Source organism: Blennius ocellaris, assembly GCF_963422515.1.
Source record: "Blennius ocellaris genome assembly, chromosome: 5".
In the NCBI taxonomy this organism is placed as follows: domain Eukaryota; kingdom Metazoa; phylum Chordata; class Actinopteri; order Blenniiformes; family Blenniidae; genus Blennius; species Blennius ocellaris.
In genome coordinates, this window is record NC_137654.1 from 26,538,512 (window position 1) to 26,552,869 (window position 14,358).

At 44.9% G+C, this 14,358-nt stretch overlaps 1 protein-coding gene across 3 annotated transcripts in view; it reads right to left on the bottom strand.

Annotated features, from left to right (window-relative positions):
• The window catches only part of nav1a (neuron navigator 1a), a gene marked incomplete at its 5' end in the record, with an annotated part of 77,273 nt that extends 66,015 nt beyond the window's left edge, over nt 1–11,258 (bottom strand). For 2 of the 3 annotated variants that reach the window (XM_080496784.1, XM_080496783.1), the window contains 2 exons: nt 9,845–9,936; nt 10,393–11,258. In XM_080496784.1, coding sequence (XP_080352910.1) covers nt 9,845–9,936; nt 10,393–11,258 — 958 coding nt within the window. Of the gene's footprint in view, nt 1–43; nt 67–9,844; nt 9,937–10,392 lie in introns of those variants that run through there. The other variant, XM_080496785.1, reaches the window with a different exon arrangement.
• Between the last annotated feature and the right edge of the window lie 3,100 nt (nt 11,259–14,358).

Sequence of the window (14,358 nt, forward strand, 5' to 3'; positions counted from 1 at the left end):
AGGTGGTGGTTGGGGGGGTTAGTGGAGTGACAGCCTTACTCACTGCTGATAATCCATGGATGTGCAGATCTGTGTCCAGTGCCTGAAAACACTCCCTCGCAGCGTGTCTGCGGTTCCCCGAGCAACTCGGATGACAATGGTACTGCTGGAATAAAAAATACAGCGCTGACCACCCTCTTTCTCTGCGTCCCCCCTCGGCCTCTCTCCTGCTCTGTGCTGCCTCCTGCTCACCAGGCGAGCAGCAGCCGACTGACAGCAGAAACAGTCGCAGCAGCAGCAGCAGCATCCCCCCCCCTCCCTCCCCTCCACCTTCTCCCTCGTTCTCTCCTCCCTCCACCGCTCCCTCTCTCGCTCACTCGGGGGTTTGCTCGCTCTACCCCCGCTGGCTCATTCACCCTCCCTCTCCTCCCTTCCTCCTCTTTCCTTCCTCACTTCATCACCGTCTCTCTTGCTCTGCCTCTCCTCCCACCGACTGACTCACTGCTCTCTCGCTCTCTCTCTCTCTCTCTCTCTCTCTCACATACACACACACACAAACACACGCACGCCGCAGATGCTCCGTTATGCTGCACACCAGCGAATGTGAACACAAGGAAGGGCCTGACGATAAATTACCAGTATCTCTATAAACTCAACTCTTCACTGTTCCTGTACTGCAATGACAGCTATCTTTTTTTTTTTTTAAACACATCCTCTTCCAGGGAGGGGGTTTCCTTTTAAATCACTCTTTTCTTTTACTCTCCAGAAGCTCTTTCTTTCTCTTAATCCCTTTGTTCCTATTATCTCCTCTGTTTTTAGAAATAGAGACAAAAAGAAAGTGACATAAAACAGAAAAGAGTAAAAAGTGAAAAAAATATCAACTTCGCTGTGCGTGACTCCAACTGCACACGTTGGCAAATATTGCAGCCACACTAAATTCCCCCCCCAAAAAAAGACAATTTTTTTTCTCTGGAGCAATTACTTCTAATCACACTAGCTGTCCTATTCATCTTTTCACATTCAGATTTTGTGTCCTAATCACCTGAGGCCCACCCATGATTAAGCTGATTCACATTATCTGTATAACAGCCGTGACTGAGGGATCAACTTAGGAGTGGAGAATGCACATGGACCAGTCTTTAGAACCAAATGACAGGCCATCATCAAATACGTTTCAATTAGAGGCCAACGGACCCCAAATGATCATCGCATACCCCCCCCCCCCCCCCACACCTGCCTCAGATTACCCCTCCATTTATTTCCATCAGTCTTTTTCTCATTTCCTTGCCTCCTTTCCCTCTTTCCAGTCTGCCGGCCGTCACCCGTATCTGGTTAATACAGATGTATGGGCGATTGCAGGGTATAGATTCATCACATCCTCACTCAGCAGCACTGTTAAAGTACCTCAGTGACTTTTAAAACGAGCACACGTGCACATGTGGGTGTGTGAATGAATGCTAGTGTCTATATTTGTGTCCATCTTCCCCCGCATGAGAATGAGTGTGTGTGTGTGTGTGTGTGTGTGTGTGTGTGTGTGTGTGTGTGTGTGTGTGTGTGTGTGTGTGTGTGTGTGTGTATGTGTGTGTGTGTGTGTGTGGGGGGGGGGGTCTTTCTCTGTGAGTGTGTCACATTGATGAGACAAGCGATGAGAAGGCAAAGCTCCAGTCCAGAGGCTCAGTTAGCTTGGGCGCGTCGAGCATTTCATCGCTCTGGACATCCCAGCTCAATTGGCGGGTAATTTCTTCGTGTTATTTATTTATTTTTCTTATTTCCACATCCTTTTTTTTCACCATTATTTTTCTTTCTAAAAAATTGTGCTGAGTAGATATCCAATAAAGCCGGGAAATACAAAGAGACGCATCTATACTCATTGGTTTTTATTTCCATTACATTTGGTCATGAAGAAAAAATAGATCTTAAGGCCATTATGACTCAATAAAATCAATACAACTACTGCAGTATACTTTGCTTTCTTGAGTATTAATGTATCCTGTCTGCATGCAGGTCTTTTGTATCTGGTGGAGTGTTTCTGGTGTAACTCACTTTCTATTCACAAGCACCACTGCACACTTCTTACTGCACTGGTCCTGAACTTTCTGCTTTCTGATTCATTTGCATGAATCGGTTGACATTAAACCCGAGTCCGAAAACAAGCAATGCTCTGTTTGCTCACATTCCACGCTTAATATTTGAAAAGCACTTCAAAATTAACTCGTTTTTCAACAGTACCCAAAGTGGCGCCACCTAAAACCTAAAAATGACAACACCGTGCATTGAGCTGCGTGCACAGCATGCTTCTCCCCAGTCTGACATCAATTTGGTCTGAAATAAGTGTGTGTAATACAGGAGCCGAGTACAGACAAAACCGCAGGCGTACGTTTTGCTGTTTTACTATGTAAAGGCCATAGTCGTTAATTAGAGGCAGCTACAGTAAATAAGCGAGCGATGTTGAGGTGGTAATGCCACACTGAAGCCAGAGCCGCGTGGTGACAGTTATGGGGGCTCTTGGGGCCGGTAGCAGTCCAGTGGTGGGGGGGGTGGAGAGATGTAATTTAAGGCTAATGGGTGCTGTACGTCAGCTCTTATATCTCCCTGATGAGGGATTAAGGTGAACCAAAAGCGAGTGACCACATACAAGGCGACTCTGTCAAAGCTCTTGAAAGCACATTTTCACACACAGGTCAGGCGAGTGTTGGCGGCACACAGCCACTTGTCTGTTACGGTGCTCGTCTTTCTGGCTCCCCAGTCTAATGACCTAAAATATATGGCCGATATAAACGCACTGTATATTCTTAGCCTCCATTTCAGCTCAGTTTGCTGGAATGGACACACACACACCAGCGCACAGAGCATGCAGTCTGTGCAGGGTGCCGGACTGACCTGAGCAATCTGGCCCAACTTCAAAGAAACGGGCAGTTTGAGAGTGTGATGAGTGCCAGTGCCTACGCATAGAAGCCTTATGCATTCAGTTTGTTACAGATTTGTGGTGTGTGGCTTAATCGTTGGGAAATTTGCTGTGATGACAGGCAAACACTTACATAAAAACTTAAGACCACGGTTAAGAGAAGGTAAGTAAAGGTAAGAGAGCCACTGTAAAAAAGAGATAGAGACACACATCTGACTGACAGAAAGCGGCAGTGTCTCACTGCTTTGCATGAGTATATTTGCCTTAGCATCTCTAAACAGTTTGGAACAAATTCACCACTATACGGTATTCGGGAGCACACGCACTCTCAGACACTGTGTGACACAGTGGATGCGTGTTTACGTGGTGAGACACGGTATGCTGCTTTGAGAGGGAAAACGCTGTGAGAGAAGAGGAAAGCAAAGCAGATCTGGACGCAAATAACTGAATCGCGGTGCCTGAAACTTTAAGAGGAACGGCTCCCAATCGGCGAAGCAGATGGCACGCATTCTCGCTTTCACCCACTCCCTCTCCGTCCCTCTTGTTTTGCCTTTTTTCTTTTTCTTTTTTTTGTTTGAGTGTGCAAGTACAAGAAAAGAACAGTTTTAAAGTACAGGCAAGTGTGAGCAGGGTGCAAAAGTTAGAGTGTGACAGAGTAGAAGATGAAGAAAACAACAGTCGGAACACGATGCCGATGAATCCGACTGGATGCAACCGTCGAGGGGGAAAGAGGAAGAATGTAAAAATAAAACTCAGAAAGGCTCTGAGGAAAGTGAGAGGAGGAGGAGGAGTATGGGTGAGGAAGGATCTCTGCATGTGTGCCAGAGGAGCAAAGGAAGCCTGTAAGACAGAGAAGGGATATCCTGTCTCACTGCTTCGCCTCTCCTGCTTCGATTGCTTATGTCCGCTAACACGCTTACACATGGGGTCCACAGGACACGATGAAGAATACCAGACCGTGACACACATACTCGAGGGACGACTCACACACACACACACACAAAGACACACAAACACACTCACACACTGGTGCTGCAGCGACACAGTGACACAGCTCTCCATGTCCTGTTTACACACAAAACCCTGGCTGATGCATACCGCACAAAACTTCCTCGTCTGAGTTCTAATTGTATGAGCGGTGCGACAAAAGCGCTGGTGATGCACAAGCGTGACTCACTGGCGTAAAGCACGAGGGCAATTCAGCTGTCAATGACAACAGTGTTAGTGCATGAGCCATGCAAACTCTTTTCTTTTCCCCCCGAAGCGCACGTTAATCCTGCGAAAACAACCATTCTCCTCCCCGTCGCACACTCATCGTGACTCACACGGCAGCTCCGAGACGAAAAACACCGGCTGCCATTCAGAAAACCTTGAGGCACGTAGTAAAGAATGAATTTGTGTTTGTTTTAAAAAGTGTAACTCTTTGCAGACGCTCCCTCACAAACAGCCCAGTGTTGACATTCTCAGCACACTTCCCAAGGGTATCCCACAATGCTCTGCTGCGGAGAGTGGTTGCCTGGTTACAGCGTGGTGTGCATACAGCAACAACTGATTATCAGTGTGTCGAAATGTGGTCGGAAAAATAAAATACGACATCTGTATAAATGCCGGGTACAGTGTAAACATGAGGATACGATGCACGTATGTGGAGCGCAAAACGCAGTGTGTCAATATTTTGGAGTGAATATGTGAACGTATGCTAGATTCTCCAGGGGTTATTAATTTGAAAGATAGATGTCTATGTGACTTCATTCCTCTGTGCATGCAAGTGTGTGTGTGTGTGTGTGTGTGTGTGTGTGTGTGTGTGTGGTCCAACAGAGAGGTTACACACATGAATGACTAAACTGGACTCCCTGGTTGGGAGTCACCCCATAGGTCAAGAGGGATCCGAGCGAGCGCTCAGTCACCCATTCCTCTATTCATCCTTCTCTTTCCATCCTCTCCTCCTTCACCTCCTCCGCTGCCATGCAGCTGTGCATTACTGTGTCTCTCCTGCATTGTAAGGAAATGTCCTGGGGGACAAATGTGAGACAAATTGAGAAAAAAACAGCTTTTCTGTGCATTCTTGGAGGTTCATTCACATGCATTTATATGTGTGTGTGTGTCTGTGTCTTTCTGCTGATGGATGCATTAGACACATCTGAAACATACACCTCCCCACACTTGGGTGATATCCTCCCCATCAAATTCCGCACTAAACCACAAAAGCAATAACTGAGCCATCACTCCAGCCGTCTCAACATTAGAGTACATGACTCCCAACGGGTCAAAGTTCAGGTCAAATATAGACATTAAACCATAAACAGTGATGGCTGCCTCACTCTTAGTGATAAACGGGGACACAATCTATCCCATTCTTATCTCCAATCATCTCCTTAAAGCTACTAAACCACTCATGACTGCCGGGTGCCAGCGCGGCATATGTGGCCCTGATTAGATTGGCCAAAGAGGATTACGCACTGTCTAAGAGTGGATGCAGTCGGGTTTATCAAAATGCTATTCAATAGACTTTCCAGGGGCATTAACGGGAGGGCAAGCATCACTTCTATAAACTGCAAGCTGATTTCATGGCTTCATTACTTTCCTGGTCTGGTCACCAAGGGGGTTCAAAGGTACTTCTCTAAATGCACAGCACGTTTGGATTGAATGTGGATTTAAGAAGTGCAACAACATCATATCTCTGCACACCCGTCGTAAAGCATTCACCCCGTGTGCAGAATGAACACCGTCAGAAGTGATTGTAACAGCAGTGGTTAGTATTCTCTCGTCGCAGTAAAAAAAAAAAAAAAAAAAAAACATCTCAGGTTCAAGTCCAGGGCTTTAATGGGTTCATTTGGTTTACTCCCACAGTCCAAAACTAAGTGGACAAGTTAATGTTTTACAACCACTGAATTTATTAACGCTGACAATTTTTTTTTTTCTTTTTTCACAGGGTGACACTGTTTTCTTTTATAAACCGTTTTTAATAGGGTCTGAAAAACACATACAAGCAGGATGGGTACGATGTAGAGCTCTACTGGCATTTGGGGCATGTGCAGGAGTGCTGTGGAGCTCCAGAACCAAACAGCTCCAGACACTTAAGTACAATACAAAGCTTTTTACAAAGCTATGAGGTTTTCAAACTGGAATACCTTTTTTTAGGAATGCATGTACCGTAATACATTGTTTTAGGATAAAGATAATAAATTTGCTGATCTTCTCAGATGTTTTATATTTGACATTATATTACATCATCCCTATAAATCACTGAGTTCATTGCTTTCGCCTGACAACTTTTTGCATAATAACACCACCAGCTGAATATCAAATCCCGGATTTAAGACGAGCCCCCACCTACTTCCAGGAAAACGCCTATAATGTGGTATCGTGATTGTTGTTCCCTGAGGTAACTTGTTTTGCAATAACACACTAGATTATTACCCAAGATGTGGGAAATATTTTTTTTAACAGTTTTATTTAAAAGAAATTAACTTCCACCGTTCAAAAGGAACACCACTTTTTAAATGCACATCATTGTACTCATTGTTAAAACCAAATAACTACTTTTGAAATCATTTGTTTGAATTTTGCACATTTTCAGGTATTAACCACTGAAAATTATACAATCAAATACTTTAATATTTGCCCTGCACTATTTTGAGGTTAACTGCAACTCTAATATTGGACTGTGACTGTGTAAAATTGGTAACGGCTGTTATGTTAAGCCATGGAGAAGATGGTTAGATGGATTAAGAAAATTACATGTTGCTGCATTGCAACAAAAATCTTTATCCAGTAAAGCTAATGAACATTTCAACATTAAAGAATGACACACAATGCATAAAACACGGGAGCTTCTTAGTGCCTAATGCTGAATTGCCTTCAGAAACATAAAATATCTGCTCCAGACTGGAACAGATGTATCTCAAAATGTCAATCTCAAACCTCTATAACGTGTACTCGTCGTTGAATTTGTGGCTCAGACGCCGCGTGCTGTCTCGCATCCTTGCTTGAAGCATATTTTGACCTATTGTGCACGCCAAGTCGCACTATACTGTGTTTTTGCGTTGCACATTTATGAGCATTTGAGTGTACGTGCGTATTTGTGAGCCGGAGAGAGCTGACAGACTTTGTCAGCGTCTGGAGGGAGTTTGGGGCCGTACCCTTGCCGAGAGATGAAAAATGATCCTCTGTCCACATCGCATTTATCTTTCCAACACCATCTGTGTACTGTCGCAAGCGCACATAGACACACGCATGGTGTGACACAGACACACGCACAAACACACCTCTCTGGAGGACGGCAAGGTCGGAAAGGTCTTCGGTCTAATTGAAAGTGCACATGGTGCTACCGTCATTTTGAATGTTCAGGTCTTCATTAGGACCCCACTTAGAAGATGTAGTGGTCTGATTGTGTTACCGCTGATCTAATCTACTCAAAGGCAGGCATATGGAAAACGTTAAGGTTTAAAGACGAGCGGCTCTCGGGAGAAGTATTCCTAAATTAAGACACAACATTAAAACATGTAAGCGCCATTCAACCCGTATTTTCGTCTCAGTGATTTCCAGTTCATGTCACGCAAAATAAAATCCATCAACCGACTGTTTTCCTTTGTCTTGCCTCATCTGCACCCTCCTCTCGCTTTCCTCTCCTCTTTCCCTTCCACCCTGTTTCCCTCCCTTCCTCTGCTCCCTAAATTACAGTTATTACGGTGTCAGCCCACCCTCCATGTAAATGCAGCTTCAGAGGACTTTAGGACGCTTTGGTTCTGTTTCTAACGCCTGATAAGGACCAATTACAAGGCCACAAGCATCGCCCCACGACAGCCAGAGGCTTTTAAAGACCGGGGCAGGACCAACCACCAGGTCCCCCCCCCTTTTTTTTTCCACAAGCAGCTGCCTGAAACCTCCAAAAAGGTTTATGTGCACAGAGCTTCATCCTGGTAGACACTTTTAAACTAACCAAACAGGAGACTAAGACAATGTTGAAGCAATTATAGTGTGATATATTTTTAAGCAATTAGCGATATTGAGAATGACGGATGTCGGAATTCAATATGTTGTTTGTGTGGAAGGTAAGCTCAGTATAATGACTTAGAGACTCTTTCTCCAATGAGATATTTTAAATTTGATTCACTTAAAGGCGGTGTTTTCCACATATGTAACTGAATATGTGACCTCTTTGACTGTCTGATTTCATAATTTGGTTAAGCCAGTTAGCATATTTTAAATTTAAACTGTACTCATGACTCTATTTTGTGTTCTTATGTCGCACACCGTACAAGTCACACTCAAGATTATTTTCTTTCTGGGAATCAAATCATATTAATGTCTAAATAAATTCAGATCAGATTGTTACAATCAGTAATGTAATAATGGTAAATTAGGTAACACTAACAAATAGTGGAATGATTTTGTCAATTTTAAATGTATTATACCCCAAAACTGCAATAAAATATCTTATTTTCAAGGAATGCTGACATGTTGATGTATTACATTATTGTGTGCAGTACTTCAATAATGGAATAACGAGCAAGTGATATAATAACTTGTGAAATTCCTGTAAAAATTATATTATACTATTAGCAACTTATTACATTATTGGCTTTATTACATCTAAATTGGCACAGAAATGATGTACGTTACTGTCCATTATATGCTCAGTCAGCAAAATCCTTCAAATCAATGCTGACAGTACCAGTAAGGATGTGATAATGATCATTTTAGTGTCAAACATATATGCAGTTGTCAACAATGGAAGAGTTTTAAATTGAGACAACAATACAGGTTATACCTGTTTATGAACAGGCCTCGGCTACTCAAATGGAGATTATAATTCCATTTACATTTGAGCGATGGTGAAAATTGTTGCAGATCTGTGGACAGGATGCGAAGGAGGGGTTTGCCTGCACTGATGTTTTCATAATAATTTCGCTTGGGTTAAATGTAATGCTTCGTAGAAATTGAAGAGGGGGGAAACACGCTGGGAACAACTGGTGTAGATCCATAGAATTCATTAAGTTTCTTAATATAAATTCCGTCCTACGTCAGGCTGCTTATTTCCAGCGAAACATAGAAATTCTTTCCCCGCCCTGTCCGCACTGACTCTGGAACAGCACTTCTTTCAAAACGAGCCGGGCGATCCCGTGACCGAACTGTGACACCACATCAAAAAGAATGAATCACGAAGCCACTGATAAAGTCATATCACTGAAACATACCCGCGTCCTCCGAGTCAGGCTGACCACCACAACGCATGACTGTAGCTGTGGTACAGAGCAAAACCATTGCTCAAGAGCGACGGGGGCGGGACAGGGAGGGGAGGGATGCATACTGGGACCGTGGCTTTTTTTTAGGTCAAAGAAGTTGGAAAGAAAAGTGCGATAGCAGTGGAGGAGGGAGAGCGCGAGTACAGGGAGGAAGGGTTTGAACTCCTCAACAGCTCGTACTTGAAGTGGAAATCAATGTGCATGTGATGCTGCCTGGCAGCGACTTAAGAAGAGCCCCACTTCACTCCATTAGTGACCCACATCACGACTGTCAGCGTCCTTCATCTCAGCATCCTGGGCACATCTCTCTTCATCGGGGAACCACTGCAGTCAGCAGAGCCCGAGGCTGAGACACACACTAACACACACACAGCACCTAACTGCAGACATGGCTCCTTGAGGGCTGAGGAACAGACAAGACAGACACTTGGACAAAGAATGGTTGTCCCTTCGTATTCACTGAGTCTATTCAGGTTCCACAATGAGACCTAAAGTCCAGCTGCTGGCATGTCCTGTTTATGACTCCGTCGCAGTGAATACGTCTGGTCGGAAGGCAGACATCATCCCTACCGGTACAGAGAGGAACTTGGCCTCTTGGCGCCCTCAAACTCGGCCCGAACTGGACTCGTCATTGTTCGTCTCGGCATACTCAGAGAAATTAGAAGCGTTATTATGTCTACTAAAAATGTACTCATGCATGAGTGAGTCTAACCTGGCGTGAGGTCGTCACAGCAGACTTCGATGGATCCAGACGAGCAATCACTCAGTTCATCCAGGGAGAGGTCGCTCTCTTGTACGTGCAGCCTGTCGACACGTCGTGCAAACCGTCGCAATAATTAATGGTTACGATCAAATACCAGGCGAAACAGTAGAATATAGAGCAATGATCTGCACAGAAACTAAACATAAAGTCACTACGACAGTAATACACAAAATAATTTATATGAATTTGCATCATTTTATTTAAGAATTAAGGTTTTCATCTAACATTTTTAAAATTTTCTTGTGGATTTTTTTTTAATGGTTTTAATTGTTATATTAAAAACCCTGAAATACTAACAAATGTAGACACATAAAACACAAACATTTAGTTGAAAAATAAAATGTTATGTGTTTTTCTCTTTTATTGCTTCACGAGGGGCAACGTGTGAGTTTGTGAAGGAAGAAGTGTACTGAGGCGGCCAGAGGCGGTCAAGAAGACACTTTAACAATCAGCTCTGCTCCAGAAAACACAGTGCCTCTGACGCCGAATTGCATTACCTGTAGCTGAAAGGCGCCACGGTCGCCATGTTGACTCGGGGGATCTCTACGGACGGGACTTCTCTGTACAAGCTCTGATCCTCCACATCACCAGGGACCTTTGACATGGCGGGCATGGTGAACGTGACGGGTGGAAGTGGCAGAACACCGGGAGAGGAGGCCGCGCTGCTGTCCTCAGGAGTCCCCATCTCCTCGTCCGATTCGCTCGAGGAGCCGCCTCGACCTCCGACGGCGAGTTCGTAGCCCGGCTGAGTGAGAGAGGGCCGAATATTACCATTGCTGACCATGGCGGACTGCTGTGGGCGGTTTTCTGGCGGCTTTTCTTCTCCAGCCGGTGTGAAGTGTGGCTGGGTGGCCGCGTTCGAGTTGTCCCCTCTCCTGAAATGCAGCGGCGGACGCAGGCCGCTGCCTCCAGACGCGTGGTTCTTGTTGGTGAACGTGCTTTTGTTACTGTTGCCGTCACGTTGAAATTGCGTCGGCACGTCAGCAAGTTTCTCCAGATCCAACGTGTCCTTGGAGTGAGGCGGCGGCGGCGGCGCTCTGCGCTGGGTCAGCGGGCTGCTGTAGGCGGATCGGGACACCTGGGGGGCAGGCGGAGCGCCGGTCCGCTGGAGGAGCTGACCTTTCAGGACGTCCCTGGAAGCGGAACCCGGGATGCCGGAGTTTCGCGGGCGAAGCGAGGGAGACTGCGCGGGTGTGTGCGTGGGCGTGTGTTTGGGGGTTTGCGTGGAAGGCCTGGGCAGGTCGCCGGCCCGGCGGCGGCGTGGATCGGCCTTCGGAGAGGAGGGCAGCAGGCTGCGGGGGAGGGGGATTCCTGACGAGGGAGGCCCACGTGGGGCCGACTTCACGTTGACTCCCCCACTCATAGTGATCTGAAGGAGGGAACACAGAGAGAGAGAGAGAGAGAGAGAGAGAGAGAGAGAGAGAGAGAGACATCAAAAACCTGACCACTGAGGCAAAACCTCCACTGTACACATACGAGGCCGCCGCTCATAAAACCTCCCAAAATCCGTGGTTATCCATTAATATGTTAATCACCCCCGGGTTAAAGTTTTACAGGAGACAAGTCTAATCAGTCAAGCAAGTATTTTCTGTTCTGGACACAGAGCGAAGGAATGTGAGACCAGGCACATATGACGAACTGAGTCATGGTAAAACCACGAGTTGAACTTATTTTCAGCGAGACAAGGAACGCCTGTGAAATCAAATTTCCCTGCCAGAGCTCGAAAAGCACAAACTGCTTTTCACACAGACAAACACATGTTCACACAAAACATCCTCCCTATAGCCTTAAGACCATAATGTTCTTTAAAAAAAAAAAAAAAAAGAAAAGAAAGAAACCTCAACGACATCATTACAGTCAAGCGCCCTGTTTGAGAATCGGACCATCCTCACCTGATTTCCTCGTAGGCCAGGTAATCGCGGCTTTCATTAAACTCCTCTTTGTCCCGCTACAGAGCAAGAAAAACCCTTCAGAGGACTATGATGAAAGTTACATTTGGTTTTGCCTCCTCATATCAAAGCCCATTTGAATCGAATGGAGCATTTCATGAACTGTCACATTATTTTGCTGCCTCGTGTTGCTCTGCTGGAGGGAGAGAGGGCGGGAGGTTTTGAGGTTGGAAAAGAGGCAGTGAAGGGAGGGGAAACAGAGGAAAAAACAGCAAGAGTGTGTGTGTGCGTGTGTGTGTGTGTGCGTGTGTGTGTGTATAAGGAGAAGGATTGAGTCTAAGTGGCTGCAGATTGATTAGATTTGCTCACCATCACGACATCATAAAGTCGCGCTTGACTTTCAACTGTAAAATTGAATTAATTTTACAATGTAAATGAAAAGTCTCGAAAAGTTCAAAGGGGCGTTGCTGTGTCTTTTTTGTACTGTTAACAAATTGACGTTGGCTGGAAAAATGGTGGAGTGGTTGACACTCTCACATCATAGTGTCCCTGGTTTGACTCCAGGTCGGGCTTGAGGGCCTTGAGTTCACATGTTCTCAATGCCTGGTTTTACTCTAGATACTCATTGTTTTCAGTAACTACAAGCCATTTCCATTCACCTATATAAGCACATTTAAAGCAACCTTTTCCTATTTTTGTTTCCGATCAGTTGTGAAGAAAAGCTTGACAAATCCATTTTATTATTGTAATTACACACATACACACACACTGGAAATGTGTGGATTTAGTGCTTAACCCGACTTGCCCCGTCTTAAATAGCAGAAATTCGGCTGCCAGAGGACTTGATGAGAAGCTGCCTTTGGTAAAGCAGTGATGTATCAAATTAAGCCGTCAACGTCACGAGGATGAAATCTTGGATTATTTGACAGCGCGTCTAATCGTGGTGCTGCACATAGTGTCATGAGGATCACACAAACACACATGAACACGCACTAGTGCAATTTTGTTGGGGGAAAAAAAAAAATCTGTACTTAACCCTCCAGCAGCAAAAAAAAAAAAAAAAAAAAACCCACATCATCGGAAAAAAAAAAAAAAAAAATTGAAAAACAGATTCTTTCAGGCATGTTGACGCAAAATATGAAGAAATGCGAGTCGTGCTTCGTCTTTGTTGACAGATGCTTATAAAGACCTGCAGAGCATGGAGCAGCAGGTAAACACAGACAGATGTGATCATCCATCAAGTCCTCATTCCTGTAAACCGATCTGTCCCTTTCTCGCTTTCCACTGATGAGCATCAGAATTTTCTCTCCAGCTGATGGAAGTCCTGCCGGGATTTTCCGGGAGCACAGGTGCAGTCTGGCTCTCGGTCTATCTGTATGGAAATTGACCCTCCGGGAACAGTTGGGGTCGTACCACGAGGACTTCCGGCCATACCAGCGGCTGATGATGAGACCCGTGTGCACGTGAGAACGAGAGAAAATACTTCTGCTGAGTGAAACCAACAGCTGTGTGCAGGTGAAGGATCGTTCAATCAATTTCACGTTTAATTCTTTCGCTGATGACTTGTTTCGAGATATTTTACAGCACAAAATCCTTGTTCATGTGTTCAGGGAGTCTTCAGGCTTCACAGATCTCACTGGATCGTCGTGTTACATAAGTGCCTTCTCAATAGGTACACTGTAGGCTTGTTCACCCTTTGACCTTAAGTTTAACATTTAGTGTACATATTCTTCACATGTGATCCGATACCGAGGCACTCCATCTATTTTTATACTTGTTCTTCATCGAGAGATTAGATAACTTTCAATAGAGGTCTATATTTCCCCTTAAAGGGAAAGTAATGTAAGAGTTCATGTAAATGACCAGGTTAGATTTCTAACTTCAGCATTAATACGTACAGGATAACACATAAAGATCAATGAAATCTTGTTTTAAATATTGTGCCTTGAGAGGAGTTTGTTTGAAACTCGTGTGACTTTGTGAATAATTTCAGCGTATTCTTGATCTGACGTCTCTCCCACAGTCATTCTGCCTTGGAGGTGCTGACATCTGCTGGATATTAAGTCCAACTACAAAAAAAAAATAAAAAGGGTCTTTCTTCTTTCCACACGATTCTCCTATTCTTTGAAATTCGTTTTCCCCCACTTATCCAGAAGGTGAACTGTGTAAGCGGATTAAAATCATCCTCCACTGCCGCCGTGGAGGACGGCAGGATCACAGCTGTACTTTCTCAGGGAGACGGGGATTACGTGGCAGCGTTGGCAGTCGAGCTTGAAACTTTTTGATGACATTACCCTGGTTTAGCTCTTCCGTCCCATGACAGACTCCGGCTGAACCGAGTTCCTGTAAGCGTGAATCAAAAGGAACATGTATGCTCCCTTTTCTCACGGACACGTACGCTCACCCTTGTGATGAACGGCCGCTGACTCATCTCCAAATCAATACACGAGGTGGCAACACAGAACCTCTCTCTGTCTGTGAACTCAAGGACGCTGCCAATGTTTATGTGTGTCACCACAGTTTGGAAATGACTTCTTTTTTTTTTTTTTTTTTTTTTTAACTACATCCATAATG